This window comes from Plectropomus leopardus, chromosome 4 (assembly GCF_008729295.1).
Source record: "Plectropomus leopardus isolate mb chromosome 4, YSFRI_Pleo_2.0, whole genome shotgun sequence".
Classification (NCBI taxonomy): Eukaryota; Metazoa; Chordata; class Actinopteri; order Perciformes; family Serranidae; genus Plectropomus; species Plectropomus leopardus.
The window spans coordinates 30,075,713-30,095,993 of NC_056466.1; the positions used below are offsets into that span (position 1 = coordinate 30,075,713).

The window sequence follows — 20,281 nt, forward strand, 5'->3', positions numbered from 1 at the left end:
GTTCCGAGGGTCATCTGGCATTAGCCTTTTCTTTCTCCTTCTCTATTCCCTTTACTATTCACTTTTGTTTCGTTCTGACTCTTCATCACCTATTTTCTACATCACCTCTCTCTTTTTATCCCTCCTTTCTTCACCCCTCCCCTCCCCCCGGTCCAGCCTCCCTCCCATAGCAGCAGCTGTGTGGTCCTGAATGCGGGGACTTGGTCGTGACTGATCCTTTAGGGTAGAAATGCAGCGGTGTTTGTGTTTTTTTTAGGGATGTTTGGCCTAATCTGCTGTACGTTCTGAGTTTGGGAAAGCATGCTGTGTCCTGTCAGTGATTGGTCGCTGGCCACGTGAGAGTGTGTTCATGTGTGTGCGCGTGTGCCCTTTTTAATCCGACTGGCTGACTGTCTTCTTACACCTGTAGTCGTTTTGTCCATCAGCTGTCCATCCAAACATAAATAATGACACAATCATCCTGCCAACCCCTCCCCTCTCTTTAACTGTGTGTTTCTGGTCGGGGAACCGGGGTGGGGCACAGTTCCGGGTATGAACTCTCTCTCCCTCCATGTCTAACACGCGATGGGAAGGATAATGCACTGTAATGTTGCACAGGGGAACGCTACAAGCCGTAAAACACATAATGTATTGTAAGAGATGTTTTTTCCGTGTTAGTCATGGAGGGAGAGACCCACACAGAGCCTGAGCTACATCCTTGTGATGCTGTACTGCACCAGATTAGCCAGTTTTGCTGACTGTCTGCTTGTTAATCTTTCGCTCTCTTCTCAGCAGTTTTTCTCACATTGTAACCCTTTAGATTAACTACTAGTCTGTTAGTGTGCAGAGGAAGTACAGCAAACTTTTAACAATAATCTACTCTCGTTTCTTTTTTTTTCCCCGCCTTCCTTTCATCGCATCCTTCTCCTCAATCACACACACACTACCCCGCTCTCCCCCTTCCATCTCCCTCCCCTTCATCGCCTCGTCACAGGGCGGATATGCAGCGTATCGTTACGCACAGCCAGCTGCGGTAGCGACTCCTGCAGCAGCGGCGGCTGCAGCAGCAGCTTACAGTGACAGGTGAGCAGAGTTAATACATTTTTGCTTTTTTCATATAATTTATTTTAATTTTTATTCAGCTTTTGTTTTCAATCAGTATTATTTCAGTTCAAATGTTAATGTAATTTTGTTATTATTTATTTATTATTATTATTATTATTAAGGGGGCATTGTCAGGGACAAGATTTAAAAAGTTCAGTATAGGTATTACAATAAAAGCACAACACTTTAGTAGTATTGACAAATTTGATCAAATTGACAAACACTAAAGACATATTTTTTTTATTTTTAATTTAGTTAGTTTAGTTTTATATATTTTCTTAGTTAGTTAGTTAGTTTCCCTAAAATTTAGTTTTTATTTTCATTTTAGTTAACTGAAATGATGTTTTCACACCTACTTTGACTCTCTAGTTTTGTTTAAATTAGCTATAATAACCTTGCATTTGAGTGGGCGGTGCAGCACGTCTATAAGGCCATCTTTATACTTTATCCCTCCTGAAAATACTGTACAATACCTCATATTTTTGTTGTTTTCTGATAGCTACGGACGAGTTTACACGGCAGACCCCTACCATGCTGCGCTCGCTCCGGCTGCTTACGGTGTTGGAGCTATGGTAAGTCTTGTGTATTGTCAAGCGTTTAAAGGATGAGGGAAGTGATAGTCTACATTTTTCATAGTGCAGCAGTTCCCTAAAAAAAAAAAGAAAAAGCAAAATCAGCAATGTGTTTATCCATCAGTTAGCACATTATAACTTAATTCCTCAATTAGTTTCCCACTGAAGACGTGAATATTTAAAAACGGATCACACACGTATGATTTAACTTTATTAAAAGGCTGTCGTGTTTCAGCAGTTGTTACTTAAAGAACAAATAGTTCATTTGTTAGCTTGAGGCTTTCTGTTTGTCAGCAGTTTTTTGTGAAGTTAATTACAATTTTGTTTGGGAATGTGTAGCAAGTTTGAATTTTAGCGCTCTAGTTGAGGGATACTCAAGTTGCTTTGCCCTGGGGCCACTTTTACAAAATAACATGAGGCTGGGGGGCCAGTTAATAAATGAACATTAGTAATAATTATTAATACTTATCAGATAATAAATGAACAAGGCAACTGGAGGTGGTGCACAGAGGAGTGTTGTTAGGATTTTAGGACATGTGGGGCTTAGACATCCTTCAGGGAGTCCACATCGAGTATAACTGCTGTAGTTGAATTTGGGACAGAGTTGCTCATGTTTACATATATTTTTGGACTGTCATAGACTGTACGAATGAAAATGAGCTTACTATCCCTTAAAAACACAATATCCACTGACCTGATGTGGGCGGCATGTGGGTTTTTAAGAGGATAATTGTGTCAAAATCTAGCTGTTAGACTAAATTACTGTGTTTTCAAAATAATACTACACAGCTAATCTGAAGCCAGGTAATATTCCTGCATAGAAATATAATAGTAGGAAGATTTTTGTTCACAGGTCTCTTGCAGGTTAATGTTGCTCTGACCTGGGTTATCTATGTGGGATTTATTTTACAATAAAACCACAGAGCCCGCGCTCATAGTGCTGAGGGAACATGTAGCTCAGTGCAGTGGTGTGGATCGCAGGTGTGTTTGTGATAGTTTTTGGACAAAAATGGACCTCTGGGACACTGCTTACATGTAAAATTCTTGTATCCATTTTTTTTTGTCTTTTATGAAAAAGAAATGTTTACTGTATTCCAGTTATGTTTTATCACCAGTATGATCATTTAATTAATAATGAGATGAAGACAAGAGAGAAGTATTTACTAACCATTTGTCTTTTCGTGTTTGACAGGCCACACTGTACAGGGGAGGCTACAGTAGATTTGCCCCTTACTAAAGACACTACATTTCCCAGGAGCTCCTCTCTTCCATTGAATTACTCTGAAAGAGCTCCCTCTGTTGTCGTGGAGGTGGACTGCACCCAGTTTTAAAGCGTGGAGTCGACCACAACAAAGATATCTCAGATCCCACCCCAAAGCAGTCCCACTTTTCTTATATACGCTACTACAGAAATAGAGGAATGCTGTATTAAAGACTGACGGATGGCCTTTACATTAAAAAAAAAAGAAAACAGAAGAAAAAAAAGACTTAAAATGGCCACCTTCCCTATTGCACGGCTGTATTTTAGTCCCCCCTTCTTAATCCCTCGGCACTCAGCAGCACAAGACTCGTGATGGAGCCCAGATGTTCTTCCAAAGGCTGTGTGTGGATAACTGACATTTAAACAGCTGTCAACCATGTGTGTGAAAGCGCTGTGTGGCCCGCACACACTCAACACTTGAGGAAAAAGAGAGGGAATCTAAAGTGTCCGAGGAGCGGTAGGAAGCAGGAAGTGCTCTCAGAAAGAGCACCTAAAAAACCTTTTGAACCCGAACGACGAGTCACTAAAATGATAAAAACAAACACCCACCGATGGATTTTTATAATTCCTCCGTAACGTGGGCGGATAGTCATGAGAGGGGATTTCCATTCTTGCTGTGTTCTGGTAGAGGGAGACTGAACATGGCGGCATGGGGAGATGATGCGTGACGGTTTTTAACGCTACAGAAATCACGTCCGAAAGCTGAAGGGAGGGAGGGTTATTAGAGCTGTTCCTTACCTCAAGTTTTCTTAGTATGTGGAAATGGTGAACCTTTAAACTTAAAATTGTTATGATATGCAAAGAAATTAGTTTAGAGAAAAAAAGTTACCAAATTATTATTATTATTATTATTATTATTGTAATGATTCTCATTATTATTCTTATAAAACCATTATTTTGTTTGACTCAGCAGCCACTGCTGTTAGGGGACATGTAGATCCAATAGTGAACCTTGGGGTTAAATCCAGAAAAATGAGCATCTGTAATACAAATATTCCACCTTTTTGACTATATGACACAACTACAATCGCACATTATGCTTCTCATGCACTGGATTTCACTACACTCTGTGTGCAACCACCAGTGAAACACTACTAACAGAGTTCAACACTAAAATGTTCTCCTCCTTTTAGATCCGATAAACAAAATCATCCACCCACAACCCTGAGGTTCAGGTATTTGTTGGTCCTTTAATGTAGAGATTTATTATTTGGATTTTCCCCTCATGCTCCATCTTTTATAGAGCAAAGTCCAACATTGAATGAGTCTTCCTTAAAAACATACTTTTAGTCGGCAAACGTGTTCGAGATGCTGCCAGCAGCGATTTACTGAGCAAGAGAGAGATTCTGTCGGCGAGTTAATAGAAAATATTTAAATGCAAAACACCTTACTATTGTGCATATTTCTATACCGTTGTATTCTATATTTCCAAAACGTGGCTTTTTATTTTGGCTTTTTGTTTTTGTTCCAAAGATTTGTAGAAAGCACATTTTTCTGCCGTATGTATAAATATATTATCTTTGTTATTGTTATATATCATAATCCTTGATAATCCTATGGCTGTCTTTATTTACATTTTCTGTTTGTCTTTTTTTAAAAATATCTGTAAGTGTTGTTCCTTCTCCAGTAAGGTGCAAGTTGAATTTCAATTTTTTTATTTTTATGTTTTTTTTGCTTTGGAGTAAAGTTCTTGAGCTGAGAGCGTACCTGAGAAGTGACAAACTAAAGGTATGCATGTAACACTACCAAACTTTTGTCTTTTTGGTTAAATATTCAGCCAATCCAGGCTGCTTTTTGTTTTGTTTTGTTTTTGTTTTGTTTTGGGTTGATTATAGGATCTGTTGGCATGACATTTGGTTATGTTTTAAAATCTACAGGAACGGCTGTATTTTTTTTTCTCTTTGTGTCCATATTTCAGACATTTGGAATGAATGAACATAGGCGTGTAGCACTTTGGTTAAAACCAACTGTGTTCTCTTTTTTTGTGTGTTTTTTTAAAGCAGAATCCTTACATTTCAGTGGTTAAATCTGTCAGCTGGGCCAGCTTGGTCGCTCCAGGTTTGTTTGAAGATATCCAATAAAATGTCTGAAAGTGTTATACATACATACATAAGCAGGTTAATATTCCAACATGGTGAAAAATAATATGTCATTGTGGGATATGATCTAATTTGTGTGCTAAATGGGGGCGTTATGTTTGTTTGTTTTTTTTTCCTATTAACTAATTTCAAAGCTACCATTGTGTTTTCCATTTCTCACATTTGGAAAAACAGGTCAATAAGATGTTTTTTTTTCTATTAAATGTGCTGCTGTTTGATTTTCTCATGACATTTAACATTTCTTTTGTAATATCTCCAAAATTACTATAGAATGTGCTCTGGGCAAAAAAAAAAAGAAAAAAGAAAAAAGAAACCTAGCCAAAGATGCTAACTAACAGTCCCTAGCACGTTCTGGCTCTGAGAAGTGCTACACAAAATACACAAAAATGGACTTACGAAGCCACTGAAGGCATGGACAAACCAGCATGAGCGATACTTGTCAAGTTAAAACGAAAAAAAGAAGAAAAAAAAGTTTTGCATGAATCTTGTGTCTTTCATATTTGACTCCTGAGCAGCCGAGCCCAGTTGCGTTCTTCTTTACCACTAAACTCTCTGGAGAATGACAGGCAGCTAGCAGTTTGAAGCTAGCTAACACTACAAAGAGCACAGTGCTGTTTGGCAAAAAGGCCGACCGACAAACAAAATGGTTGCCGCACAAAATAACAAGTGGCAGCGTCATTTTCCTGTCGTGGTTTTCTTGCTGCTGTATTATAGTAAACTATGTGGCCATTCTTCATAGTTGCTATGGTTTCTCAATGAACAGTCCCCTCCCTCTGTCATGTCTATATCCCCCTTGACTGCCATTATGGATTTTTTTTGTTTGTTTTTTTTGTTATTGAATGTCCATATAAAATGTTTTATATAAAATGTTTTGTTGTGATCAAGCTTTCAGGGTTTTTTTTTGTATTTTAGAAAAATTGATGCATTTTATTTGTAATGGCCCACATTACTGTACACACAGACATTGGGGTATTTAAAGGCCCATTGTATCGGATTTAGTGCCATCTATTGGTAAGGTTGCAGAACTGAAATTTCTCCCATGTGCCAAGCTTGTAGGAGGATTACAATGGCCTATGCAAAATCACAAATGGCCCCGTCTAGAGCCAGCTAGATTTGTCTGTCCTGGGCTGCTCTAGAAACAACTTGGCATACTCCATGGAAGAGAACTGATCTGTAGATATGAATGGCTAATTCCAAGGCAGGCTGACAAAAACACAATGTCTTTTCAGAGGTTGTGATGCTCACAAAAAAATTGTGAGCAAAACGTATCCACAGATTTGCAGACATCGGTTCAACTATTTTAAGACAGTGTTCTGGGCCCAGTGGCATCATGTGACGGACTGCTGTTCCACAGTTTGGCCACTATCAAATTGGCTTCAAAGCCAGGTCCGCATTATTGCTGTATGCTTCTCTTGATACATTAATGGTGCAATGACAAATGCTAACATGCTTATGTGCAGCACCTTAAAAGCGATTGCATGTTAGCATGCTAAAATTTGCTAAATTGCACAAAAGTCGAAGTAAATCTCAGGCTGGTGGGAATGGCATTTGTTTAGCAGGTATATGGACATAAACCATCATACTGGACAACTAGAATTTTTGTCAAAATGTCAACCAAGTTTATGGCAATTGATGTAATTGTTGTTGAGACATTTCAGTCCAAATCATAAATGGTAACCTCACGGTGGCACTAGAGGAAAACTCAAAAGATTTCCAGTATTGTTCGGGTACTCTTTGTTATCTGGGAACCACTAATGTCAGAAAAAGGTCCTTGCAGTCCATCCTGAAGCCCAGGTGTTGAGATTTCAGTCTAAAGTGGTGGACCAACAGACGAATATAAATACTGATTTTTACTGATGCAGATATTGTTAGATTATTTGTTTTTCATCCATTATCTTCTTCAGGATCAGTTCCCACTAAGTTATATGTGCTGAAAGAAGACAACATTTTTTTTGGGGAAAATATTTATTGACTGTTCTACTCACTATCTGGCGATAGTGTGCACCAATTTACATTCACAGTTCATAAAAATAGAAATTTATATATATATATGTTCATATAATAAACATCTGTACATTAAAAAGGAATAGCTCCAAAGAGGTGGAGGATCATGGAGTAGTAAAGGCAGGAGGAGGAGAAAAGTTTTGGCGGTGATGCACTGCGAAACAGTGATCAAACCTGCTTACAACAGCTTTAGTCCATAGTCTCTCAGAGATTTCACACGCCAAGTGCAAAGTATGGGGGAGGAAATTTGGAGTCATTGTTTGGAGCACTGAAACCTCAGTGAAGCGTGTATAAATAATTATAATATATAACTTTTTGAAAAATACATTTTCCAAATTTTAACATTTTGATATCATCTTTGGGTATCATTTTTTTTGTGCAAGATTTCCCAAAACTAATTGGGCCTAACACAACAACAACATTATCAGGTCAGGTATTTCGGTGGGTGAAGGAGAACAGGGCGAGAAGGGAGAGCCAGGTGAAGGAAAAAAGTGCAGGAAGGTAAAATATTAGCAAGGAAAATGCAACAGGGCTTCTAGACAATTCCGTATTTCGCCAGGTCACTGAGCTCCATGTCACCGAAGGCCTCCCATGGGCAAACCACTGTGATGTCTGTGCCGAGGCCCTCCATGCCGGGAATGTCATCTCCGAATCTGAATAAGAAAAAAATAATAAATATTATTTTCTGTTATTTCATATATGACTTTCAGTTGTGGAAGAAATATTCAGATTCTTTCCTAAAGTTCGTAAGTAGGAGTACTTGAGTACTTAGCACCACAAGTGACTCAAAAATCAATCTTACCCCTTCTGGCCTGGTTTAGGGGCCTTGCTCTTGAAAGTGCGAGCAGCCCTCTGCTTGAACTTGGGTGGTGCCTTCTTGTCGGCGGGAGCTGCAACGGCTGCGTCTGCCATCTTTTATTCTCTGAGGGGGAAAAAAAACATTTAGTTGTTAGTCCTTTAACATAAGACCCTTCCTCTCCTTTAAGCCCCACTGCTCCGTGCTTGGATGATATAACATTTCCGGTTAGGTAAAATATTAAGCTAAAGCTTCTGTCATAAAGCTCCTTCAGACCCTGTTACACAAACAGCTTTGTCTATTTTTACACCTTGACTTTAAAGATTACTGCTATTGGCCAAGTTACAGAGTGTACATCTTGCGATTACCACTAAGTTCACCTAATTCCAGATTTAGCCTGAAGTCAACACACACACTGTGTGCTGTATATGATAAACCCGAAGTCTAAGGAGATTTCCCTTAACAGCTAATATTCAATCTGCTTTAATCTTTAACCTTTCTCTGACCTCACTCACAGCCTTATCTTACAGGAGAGCTGAGCACTACTGTGGACTTTGACCTCTGTGGTGGCATTTTTGAACACGCAAACAAATAGTGTAATTTGGTGGAATCTGCCATAAAGTCACAAAGTCTGCCATAAGGTTCACACCCCGATAAATGTTCTTTTGGCGTTCCTAGTGTAGATACAGTAGGCTCCTGCTTCTGATCAGCCACAGCTACTATGTAATCAGTTACTATTTGGAGATATACAGTGTGCATAATATGTGCGTATAGTGTTCTTCCAGTCAACAAAACTAATACAGTAGCCTCTGTGTTATCTCCAGCACATAGTGCTTAAAGTACCAAAAGTCATCTCTGCTTAATTTTCTTTACTTTCATTACTCTTGTGATCTAAATCTCTTTTTTTGACCAAAATGGTGGCCCATTTATTTGACATAAAGTAACAGAGATCCAACATTCACTGAATGAAGGAAAGGAGGAATGGAGGAGAAAAAAGCACGAAAAGAATGATTTTTACATATTGATTTAAAGTTTTAGTATCGGCACCAAATAGTATTAATTAGTTCTGAATATTAGCGTCAGTTAGTTAGTTTTACTTATGTTATTACTGCTATATCATGTTACTGATGTCCGATGTTTCTCTTCACTACACTGCAAGTAAATTTCCCATCCAGGACAACAAAGACTGAACTGAACTGAACTGAAAGCAAGAAATTTAGAAGGCATCCTTAGTCTTTTACACTCATGCAATAAAACCCTCATACAACACATGAACAGAAATTTGTAAAGGAAGCCCCGGTGTGTTGATAATCAAACATGTTGAGCTGAAAATGACAGCAGTCAAAATTAAACATTTATTTGGCTTCTAAAAGAAGACTCTTGTGTATATGTAAGATCTGAAAGATCACATCCATGAGTTAAATACCTCATAGTATCTACTTTAAGTCATGCTGTCTCAGCACTTTTCTATACTCTAGGGCATGCTCTAATCTACGGAAGCCCTCAAGTGTCCAGGCAAGATTTTTGTTGTTTTTTTTGTTCTCTTGCAACAAATTTTACATTCTCTTGCAACACTTTCAAAACCTTGCAAAAGTTTTGCATCCTCATTCAACATTGTCACATCATATTTGGTGCCCTGGCATTAAGTAACACATACAAGCAGTTTTTTAACCTTACTCTCACTAAAAACACAACTGTCCTATGAAGCAGAGTTTCTATGTCAGCATACTTAAAACTTTCAAGTGAAATTAAATTAGCTGATACATACTGGAGCCTTGTACTGGGAGCAACCATGTGGAATAGCTCAGAACAAATTGAACAAGAAAAGTATTAAAAAGTAAAGAGTAATAATAATTTCATTAATATTAATAATAAAAAGAACTCAAACCATGGCCCCTGGGGGACTCCATACTAAAATCAATCCTTACAGCAGAATTGAAAGTTAGCCAATGACTGCAGCTGAGAAAAGATGGAAGTTAGATCTTACCTTGTCTTTTGCAGTCACAGTTGACTTCTGGACAATGTCTCTGTAGTCAGTTGTCAGTTGTCTTTCTGGGCTTCACCCTGTGGTCTCTTATATACTTCCCCTACTAATCCCCCTGACATGCTCCTCTATAATTTTCTATCCTCTCTGTTCTATGAGATTAGGAGGGGGCTCAAGAATGTGTGTCATGCCATGTGAAGACATCTCCAAGTCAACATTACATAATGAAGCAAAAACTCAACTGGATTTACTGAACAATATGAGTTGTTTTGGGACCTGATATAGAGATAGATATATGTTCTGTAGAGGCATATTTCTAAAAACAATTTCATATAATTTTAAAACATTTATTATTCTACAACAACACTAAATTCAGCTCCAAGATGAGTTTTATGAAATTAATAAGAAGCTCATTGTTGATCTTGAAACCAATAACATTAAAGAAAAATCTTTACTAAAAGTCCATTTACTCCTCTGGCTCTTTTACCCATATCTCACAGTCTTCATCAGCTAATCAAAAAAAGAGACAAATCTAGAAACTGGACTTTAAGACTATCTTTGTCATATAACTCATACTGTAAGTTGTGACAAACTGGGGCTGAATTCGGTGCTATAACAAAATCACAGATTGTTTCTTTTATATCTACAGCCTAAGACATTTCTTTTAATGTCACATTGTTTAGTGAAGTTGGCAGAGACTGTCTCAATATGGTCTCCCTCTGACCTGAGTCCATGCCGTGCGATGGGGGATTAACAGCTGAAGTGTTCTTTATTTGTCACTAAGTGACTGATCACCTGAACAGGGCTCAGTGCTCTTACATCACATGCTTCAGATCCTCATGCCAGCTACGTCAACACGTGTTTGTTTACAAATAAGGTGAAAGTATATCTCAGTCTTTAGTATTTTATCATTCCAGTCACAGGGCCGGTGTCATATTATGACTAGAACTGTCATGGGGCTTCATGCATTATTTTGAAATTGCTGTTTTTGTGGCAGTAAATATACTACATATATAAAACTAACATCTACATATAAATTCTGCAAAAAAGTATCATGCTAAAAAGTGATTTGAGGTTCTGAGAATAATAAAAGTATTATGACTTTAAACTCAGAATTCAAACTTCACGTGGCACTGACCCTCTTCCAAATAGACATGTTGAATTCCATCAAATGTAGCATTTAATATTTGAAAAAGTACTTGGATCCTGTACTTTTGTAAATGTAGAAATACTACAGTGTGAAAAATAATTAACGTAGGACAAGTTAAAGCAACCCAGTCACCCGAATAAATGTTGGCATCGTACATTTCTGTAAACCACGAGTATGTACTTTTTATACACGCAGCAGATTTGTTTATTATGTTGTACAAAGAGACGCGAAATCACTACAACGTCTGTGTGTTTTGCTACTATGTAGGATAGGCAGTGGGGCCCTTAGCATATCTGTGCCCAGGGGTCCATTGTCTCATTATCTGTCTATGTGTAACATATCTGGTTGGCAGAAATGTACAGCGCCAAAAGTCCTGGATTTAAAATGTTACTTAAGCAGCAGTACAAAAGTGTCATCAGCAAAATGTATGTATCAAAAATAAAAGTACTCATTATGTAGAATGACTCCTCTCAAACTGCAGTACATTTCTATGCACACAAATGCATAAAAGAGTTTTTTAATGTTGTATTTGGTTAATGTTGGCCAATTTTAGACACCTCATACTCCTGGGTAGATTAGTAGTATAGTGCTGCATACATGGGCGGATTATGAGACAATGGGCCCCTGGGCACAGATATGCAAAGGGCCCCACCACCTCTCCTACATAGGAGCAAAACACACAGACTTGGTGGTTATGCATCTCTTTGTATTTGTTATGCATCTTTTTGTGGATTTGTGTCTGTAATTTTGTGTGACATGTTGACATTTTGCTAGAGGCTCCCTGACATTTTGGGCCCCTGGACTTGTGCTCAGTGGGCCCATTCAGTAATCCATCCATGATTGCATCATATCATATAAGCATATCTTTTTTCTTTTAAACGTAAAAGTAATAAGTAACTGTAAGAGTCAAATAAGTGTAGTCAAAGGTCCAATAATTCCTTCCAGAATGTAATGGAGTAGAAGTATACAGTAGTAGAAAATGCTCAAGCACAAGCATGTCAAAGCCGCACTGAAGTACTTGAGTAAATGTACTTACTTTTGGGAGTGGAATGAATCATAGGAGAAACAAAGGGAAAAGGACGAGAGTTGTCAAATGCAAAAAAATGACAAAATGTCTTCATTTACTGTAAAGAAGTTTTTCTTGTGTCTAAACCATAATGAGCAGTTCCTTGTACTGTAGTGTAGAATTTGATGCACAGGGGTAGAGTGTGTGTGGGTAAAGTCCTGCTGTGTATGTGGTGGGCTGTGACAGATAAACAGACAGACAATGACTATCTCTCAGCAGATTTTTTGGCTTCAGCTTGATAGCCGTCTTATTACTGCCACTCACTCCTGCCAATAAATGACACCTCCACAATTCACTGGAATTCACGTGCTGACAGATATATCGACAGCAAGTTGAAATGCAACTCGTATTTATATCTCGCTTCTCTTTATCTCGTCTATTCGTGGCTGAGCTGCTACAGAAGAAGACTTGGCACATTAAACAATTGCAGTACATCTGAGGGGATTAGCACCCTGGAGGCCTTTATAAGGGGAGAGTCAGACAGGGAGAGGAAAAACCACAAGAACCACAAGCAAGAAACAAGCGGTGCTCATCAGGCAGCCGTCAGAAAGACTCTGATTAAGACTTCAGTAAAAAAAGGTAACTGCAATTTTCTCGGCTCTAGGTGCAGGGAGGTTTTTACTGCTCTGATAGCATGTAATGGTCCAGAGGAGAGACAGGCGGACTGATGGCTTTGTGGGTTTTTTTCTTGAGTATAGTGGCTGAAAGGAGCTGAAATGAGATCTGAGGATTTTACTGAGGAGTCCTTTGTGTCGGCCTCTCTTGGTGGTGCTGCTCGAGGCCTTTATCTATTTATTTATTCATTTAAAAAATGTTCTCTTTTTACCTGATGGATTTGGATGAACAAAGAGAAGTTCACTAGTTGTTCTCCTCTTCTCTACTTTCTTTGCATCTTTTTATCTTTTTTAATTTGTATTTAATCTACTGCAATTAGATCTCTAAAAAGGGGTAGATCATTGGTTGATAGCAAAGGCAAGCTAGGCAAGATAAAAGACAGTTTATTAAATTATTTCAAGGCAATATCTTCTTCTTATAAAAAGACTTGTGTGAAGTTACAGTTCAGTGTAAGATTTGAATAAATAGTCCTATATTTAATCAAATACAAAGCAGTACATTTTAAAATATTTGGAATGATCTAAATTATTTTGTGTGTTCTCCTTTATCAGCAACTAATCGAAATGGCAGATGTGGCAGTCGCAGCTCCCGCCGAGAAGAAGGCACCTCCCAAATTCAAGCAGAGGACCGTCCGCACCTTCAAGAGCAAGGCGCCTAAACCAGGCCAGAAGGGGTGCGATAGTTTTAAGACAAAATACACACTCATCTGTTCTTTATTTGCCATTTTGGGCGGGTAAAAACAAATAATTATTTTGTCTTTTTGTTAGATTCGGAGACGACATCCCTGGCATGGAGGGTCTCGGCACAGACATCACAGTGATCTGCCCATGGGAAGCCTTCGGTGACATGGAGCTCAGCGACCTGGCGAAATATGGAATTATTTAGCCGTCTTCCCCTCCGCCTTCACCCCCACTGCTACCATTTTCCCTCGTGTATTCCAACTGTTGACTGCGCGGCTGAACATTTCGTCCTTGTGTATTCTAGAGAAGAGGCTGCTTTCCATTATTTAGAGGTCTGACCTGGAAAAAGAGAAATCTCTCTCGTCTCATGGACTTTATCTTCCCCTGCCTTTCCACCAATTCAGCATTGTCTTCAAAACAAGTGGTGTCAGCACGCAGCTCCGGACCTGAGCTTGCACCTTCCACAGAGGCAAAATAAAAGAAATTAAATGAATGTATATATTTTATTAATATGAAAGAAGGTTGGTTGCCTGTTATTGTGATGTCCAAGTAATGTTTTGCTGTCCTCCTCTTCCTTCCTCCTCTTCTCCTCAAAGCTGCTGATTCAACATGCGCAGATGTCTATGTTGTGCATTAGGTCAAATTTTATTTTTATGAGAAAGTCTATAATTCCCTTCACTCCTCAGTGAAACAGATCATCCATCTACTCTGTCAGTAGAGAAAAACAATGAAACACAATAAATGTTTATTTTCCATACAAAATCTGTCTTTGTGTCCTTATGCTCCTGCGACCTCATGAGAGGACATTACGTTTTGGGTTTGTGGCTCCTTATACTTCATTCTGCTAAACTTAGACCTGTTGTTTTCGGTTGTGGACACTTTTATCTGCCATCTTGTGGTAGCCAAAACACAATACTCTAATCCATGTGGAAACAAGGCGGCAGCCAGCTCTGCAAAATCAGTCTACAGCCAATCCCGACACAGAAGTGGACAGCCTGATGAAGTGTTATGGTTAAAACTTGTTTATTTATGGTTGATAAAGCTTTTAGTTTTATATGGCATATGCTGTAAAATTATTAGTATATGTTTTTAACTTTAAAAAGAGTTAACTTAAAAATTCTAAGTTAGCTGAATTTGAGAAGTCAAATTTGGGTAATTTGTAACGATTCAACTTGTCTTTTTAAATTCAGTCAACTTCATTTTTACTGTGTACAGATTTGACCAATTTTAGCAATAATAACAAGCTGTAAATAAGCAAGTACTGGTTTGAGGACATTGGGACATTGGGCCAATAAGGTGTGACAGACTGTTCCTACAAACAAAAAGGACATTCACAATCACAAGGCTTTAAGATATGTCGCATTATTTGCTATTTTGTTTTTGTGCAGCCATGTTCAAGCATTGTCATGGACACTTTTAAACAATTTTAAACTTGAACAGTGACCTTTAACCCACAGAGTGATAAAACACTGAGCAAATGTCGCTTCGCTTGCAACTTTGTCTTTACACGCTATTTTTGAGGCATTGAAAAAAACAGCTTTATACTTCATTACACATTTGTGAGTATTAAAAAATAAACCTGGTGTCCGCATGTATGGATTTAATTAAAAAAACAACTTGCTGTTCAAAAACAATGCTTTTTAAAAACATTTATATGGTCCTACTTATTGCAAATAGCCATTAGATATTAAAAATGCATACCAAACCAAAGCTCAGCTCAAGAGGTTATAATTAACATCACATGCTACACTAATGTTTCAAATGATTTAATTTTTTCACACTCAACACATCTGCCAGGAAAAAGCCCCACATGCATGTAGTTTGGCATCTTCTTTCTTTAACTCTTTGTATTTGGTTGCTCCATTAATCATCTTAAGATACATAATATAGTAATACATAATCATTTAATTTATTCTTGGTAACTCACTGACTTACCCACGCTTGCATATTCTAAAGATGTTATACTATTCACTCACATTGTAAATAAATCTGGTGTCAAGGATGGAGGCTGAAAGAGAAAAGAGGAAGATGACTAAAGCTAGTGTTGCCATGGCAACCAAATCAGCTTATTCACAGTGAGAACTGAATCTATTGTTTTTTTTCTCCACAAACAAAAGACAGTTTAACAGAGAAGATGTTTTAATGTCAACACACAACACACACCAATAAATATCATGTTATCCGCTCTGACAGAAATCTAGCATCTTTAAGATGTTATCGAAGAAGTAAGAAACTACTTAACAAAAGATGGTTTTCCCAAAAAGACTCTCACATAACTCCACTTTTTTATGTATCTAAAACAAGAAACACAGAGCATGCCTGAAGAATATTATTAAACAAAGGAAAAACTTGACCTCAAGAAGATGATCACAGCAGATCATGACAGAGTTATTATTAGTCATAGCTGTCAAAATAATGTAGGGAAGTAAAAAGTGTGATATCTTTTTCTGAATAGGATGGAGGTAAAGTAACAGGAAAGGAAACAAAAAGGAAAAACAAAAAGGAAGTACTTAATTCATGTAAAAGTATCTTACAGTTGTACTTAAGCTCAGTACTTACATTTACTCCCCCACTGCTGATGTGTTCTACTCAATGTAATATTTAGCAGCTCCTCTGGCAACGTTTATGGTGGTGCTAATGTGTGTGTGTGTGTGTGTGTGTGTGTGTGTGTGGCCTCCAGATATCATTTGTGTCACTGCACCAATTAGCTGTTGGAGCCTCCAAACACTGAGCAGACAAAGGGACAGTGCCTCGTACAATGCGGCATAAATATAGCAAACATCAGTTCAGAACCTTTGTTCACTTCATTAGCGGAGACCTGAGGGGAGAGACGTGTGAGCAGTGGGTGAACACACAGGAGGAAAATGTTTTACAAGGACTGTTTGAAATGGAAGGAAAAAAGTGAAATGTGAGGTGTTTAACTACACTGCTGAGCTCCACATCATCAAAGGCTTCACATGGCTCTTAGTTGATAAGATAAGATAAGATAAGATAAGATAAGATAAGATAAGATAAGATAAGATAAGATAAGACAAGACAAGACAAGACAAGAAGACAAGACAAGACAAGACAAGATAAGATAAGATAAGATAAGATAAGATAAGATAAGATAAGACAAGATAAGATAAGATAAGAAAATCCTTTATTAGTCCCACAACTGGGACACACAATTAACATTGTTACAGCAGCAAAGGGACATCAAGGCAGGTATGTGCAAGATAAATGAAGCAAAAGAACAATATAAAGAGTTGTTTTTTTTTTTAAAAAAGAAGATACAATTTTTTTGAACTGTTGAGAGTTTAAAAAATATATACAGAATTGATATAATTTATATGACGATATTAACTGGTGTGGGAAAAATTAAGGAAAAATTGGGGGTTCTAAGTAAAAGAAACATGTTTTGTAATTTGGGTGAACTTTTAATATAGGCTATTATTTTTGTTATTTAGTGTTAGTATTAACAGGGCAGTACTTTTCAGAGCCTATTATTATTGACAATAATGTACATGACAACCACGTTATTTTTTATTTTTTAAAATATAACGTGAAAGAAGATAATTAGTGTTAATCAGCAGCACTTAGGTGGAACTTTCATCACGGGAGCGTTGCGCACCGGTTCGTATTATGGAGGACACTTCTGCCCACACGGTATGCTGCTGCTGCATTGTATCTCTGTTTTTCAAGTCAGTAGTTTGTGTAAATTACCAATTTCAAGTTAATGAAGCAAAATTTGACCTGGGAAAGTGTCCTGGAGATGTTTTCAGATTGCTTTGAGCATGTTTGTTGAACTTTAGAAACTTTAAAATTCGGCCTCAGTGCTGGCTGATAGGCTGCAGGTGTACGTGTTTGTTTTACCTGTGTGTTGTCTTGCAGGCAGGTCACTAGATGTTTGATTTAATTACTTGACATATTGTTTAATTTTGGCTCCCACGCAGTAGATTATGCGGCTGTTGTTTCACCAAAAGCAAGTAGCACAGAGCTCCTTTGTGCTTCTGCGGCAAAATGCAGCACATAGGATGAGCATCAGGTATGTAATTTACGTTTGAATTTGTTTATAAGCTCGCCTGGCATGCTTTGTAGTTAAAGGTTTGCTTGCCTGCTGCAGCTAATAGATGAATACACTAAAATGTGCAACTACTACAAGTAAATGATAGCTACCTGGACAAAATAACTAAATATATATATATATTTTACTGTCAATTATTGACACTGTTTTCATGCTTTCCGTCATTTCTGCTGCCCTGAAAGTCATGTAAACGTCACAACTCGTGTATCATAGAAATTTTTCAATTCCCCACTCAAAATGACAACTTTGGAGGGATGTGTATGTGCTCGCAACTCGTAAATACTGTAATACAATATTATGTATATTAATATATATGTTAGTGTCAATATTGTGATGTATACATTTTAAAGGTACAGTTTATAAGTGAAGTTTAGTTATGGCCTTGTGGGTCTTATTTTGAAAATGTTTTATATTCTTCTGAGTGATGGTTATTTGCAAAGTGTGCAAGTCCAGAATAACTGCAGATTAGATGTGTCTTTAGTACAGTGGAGTATTGCTGTAATTTGCATTATTTTATTATAGGGGCCGTGATTCACTGGTGCAATGGTGATAGTGAGCAGTAGGATGCTTCTTGATATAGAATACTAGGTGGGTGAGATATTAAGGGACAGCTGGATTTAAGGACTATTTTATGAACTTAATATGTGGACTGAACAAAAAACTTAGGCTCAGGTAAATAGATGGTTGAATGGTTTTTTGTGTATTTTTGAAAAGATCCAATCTGAATAACAAACTGAGCATCTCAGTGTCTTTACTGCTGCTGCATTCTATCTGTATTTCACATAATTTCTTTGTTATTGCTGTGGTTCCAATTCTGGGAAATGTAAAAAAAGCCAATTCAGCAACTTTCTGTAGAGCGGTGGTCTCCAACCTTTGGCTTTCTCTTAAATTTTTGACATTTAAAGAGGTATGGATAACGTAAAACCAACAAACTCTCTAATAACAACAAAATGTTTTCCCTCTTAAACAGATAATTCTTTTCAGTAACTGCCACTGATTACAGGTGAAAAAAAACAACATACTTTTCCATAATTTCCATTTGTAGGCTGATTAAAGACTGTGCCATGTAAGATAATTAAGTCTTTCCTGCGTTAATTGTTTCATTGTTTGTCAATGCACCTGGTGTGTCATCTCAGAAAAGAAACTATCAGTCAGGGCTGACGAGAGCACTCTTTTCCAATTTTCTTGTCTTTCCTTAGTTTTAGTGTGGCTGTAGCGTGGCGTGCAGAGCTGCAACAGCTGCATCTGCTGGTTACTGGGAGAACGAAGAATCAGATCATAATGGTGGACCAGAGTGATGTCTTTCTTATGACAGCAAATACAGACAGACTGCAGAGGTGAGTGGATGTAACAAAAACCTAAAAACCTTCCGAGCTATGACTAATGTGCATTATGTTTTTTTTAGTTTATTTAAACATTTTTGCACCAGTGTACCTGGTACCTGGAGTGAAATTATCCTCTAATTTCTATTTTTACTCTCTGGCTGTGGGATTAGACTTTGCAAAGTCACAGTACGCACATGCACAGTAATCATCTTGACTAAATCACACTGTATAGCTTATTTTGTGTCCCTGTTTTATCTAAACACCTATACATTCAGTTTCGTTATGCTCAGATACATATCTGGCTATCACAAACAATTTAGAACTGCTTTGGTGTTTTATTTAGGCCGAGGTATGGATGAGGTATGGCGTATATCTGTTGCATTATTTTCTTTGAGATATATTGACTGTTCTGACTGCTGTAATGGGATTAGTGAAATCACATATTTACAGTTCAAATAACACAGATATAAGTCACCACCACCCTGCCACTCAAACTGCTGCCTACTGCGTCGTGTTTTTTGTCTTGTTGTAATTTTCAATATAATTTCAAATGACTCAGTTTAGAATCTTTATCAGGCTACATGTGGTTTGAAGATTTCTCTTTAAGATGTAAATATATGGTGACCCTTTCATGCTCATCGGATAACTGCAGTTGTGATGCTTTAAAGTGGCATTTTTTTGTCTTAAAATGTAATATATGGAAACAACTCTGCAGGCTCAAAAATGTGGTGGCATATCAAAACCAAAATCCCTGACTGAATTTTAAGGGATTTGATCATGCCGCTGTAGTATATAGGCTATGTTGATATGAAAGTTAAGGACTCAGGCATACTGATATACTTTGTTTTTTATTTTACAGTTAATATTATATATATTATTTATGTATATTATTTTACAGTTGATATTGTCTGATGAACATAGACTAATACCAGTACAGTTAACATTTTGAGTTTCACAAAGTCCTATTCTAATGTGTATCTGTACATGTTCATAAGCCGGCATCCATCCCGTATAATCATGAGCCAGTAATTTGTGTATTGCCAACATCTTTTGGAAGGCTGCAATCACGTGACCAATTCACTGAAAGATAGAAGCTGTCTCATGAGGAGGAAGGTATGGGTGGTGGAAAGGTCACAAACATGGGACTTTCCCCTGGAGACAGGTGTACAGAACCATTTGAACTTCAGTCATTTTAAAGGATGTAACTTAACGTAAAATGCATAACTTTACACTAAGTACCCTACATAACATTATGCGTGAGTCGCTACTTCGTAGGACTGAAGGATATGAACCGCTTATTGAAGCTACGTTGTATTTTGATGTTCCTCAATTAAGCTGGTCTTCCTTTTCCTTATACAAACAAATTAAAGTCAGTCCGCCACTCTTTTCTTTCACCCCTATTTTTCATCTGTTCACTCACCACTTATTAAGTCCTTCGACATAATTTATACTGTGAAATCTTATGATAAAATAGACATGATTTCATACAAAAGAAATGTAGAAAATGGATGATATGAAACTGATTGATGATGAAAACGAAAGAATGGATATACTTAACACAATTAAGTTAAAGTTATTTA

The 20,281-nt window shown here is 37.5% G+C and overlaps 3 protein-coding genes across 8 annotated transcripts in view; 2 read left to right on the forward strand and 1 right to left on the reverse strand.

The window, feature by feature from the left end:
* rbfox2 (RNA binding fox-1 homolog 2) overlaps positions 1 to 5,868 on the forward strand; it is a 47,648-nt gene extending 41,780 nt beyond the window's left edge. For 4 of the 6 annotated variants that reach the window (XM_042484826.1, XM_042484824.1, XM_042484825.1 and 1 more), the window contains 3 exons: positions 974 to 1,062; positions 1,583 to 1,655; positions 2,848 to 5,868. In XM_042484826.1, the coding sequence (XP_042340760.1) occupies positions 974 to 1,062; positions 1,583 to 1,655; positions 2,848 to 2,892 (207 nt within the window). In that variant the 3' untranslated portion in view covers positions 2,893 to 5,868. Of the gene's footprint in view, positions 1 to 973; positions 1,063 to 1,582; positions 1,656 to 2,847 lie in introns of those variants that run through there. The other 2 variants (XM_042484828.1, XM_042484827.1) reach the window with 2 other exon arrangements.
* Positions 5,869 to 7,554: 1,686 nt separating this feature from the next.
* LOC121942627 (retinal cone rhodopsin-sensitive cGMP 3',5'-cyclic phosphodiesterase subunit gamma-like) lies at positions 7,555 to 7,931 on the reverse strand. The gene is made up of 2 exons (XM_042485886.1): positions 7,822 to 7,931; positions 7,555 to 7,672 (listed from the first exon to the last, which is right to left on the reverse strand). The coding sequence occupies exons 1-2, from the start codon at positions 7,929 to 7,931 to the stop codon at positions 7,555 to 7,557; spliced, it is 228 nt and encodes a 75-aa protein (XP_042341820.1).
* Positions 7,932 to 12,506: 4,575 nt separating this feature from the next.
* On the forward strand, positions 12,507 to 13,747 carry LOC121942583 (retinal cone rhodopsin-sensitive cGMP 3',5'-cyclic phosphodiesterase subunit gamma-like). The gene is made up of 3 exons (XM_042485835.1): positions 12,507 to 12,594; positions 13,182 to 13,303; positions 13,398 to 13,747. Exons 2-3 carry the CDS (start codon positions 13,194 to 13,196, stop codon positions 13,513 to 13,515), a joined length of 228 nt encoding a protein of 75 aa, XP_042341769.1. The 5' UTR covers positions 12,507 to 12,594; positions 13,182 to 13,193; the 3' UTR covers positions 13,516 to 13,747.
* The last annotated feature ends 6,534 nt before the right edge of the window (positions 13,748 to 20,281 follow it).

What these genes read in the sequence shown, in the direction of transcription:
- LOC121942627 (XM_042485886.1), bottom strand. Translation starts at nt 7,931, where the DNA reads ATGGCAGACGCAGCCGTTGCAGCTCCCGCCGACAAGAAGGCACCACCC. An exon ending in CCTAAACCAGGCCAGAAGGG is followed by an intron (nt 7,673 to 7,821) that starts GTAAGATTGATT and finishes TTTCTTATTCAG; the next exon opens with ATTCGGAGATGACATTCCCG.
- LOC121942583 (XM_042485835.1), top strand. Translation starts at nt 13,194, where the DNA reads ATGGCAGATGTGGCAGTCGCAGCTCCCGCCGAGAAGAAGGCACCTCCC. An exon ending in CCTAAACCAGGCCAGAAGGG is followed by an intron (nt 13,304 to 13,397) that starts GTGCGATAGTTT and finishes TCTTTTTGTTAG; the next exon opens with ATTCGGAGACGACATCCCTG.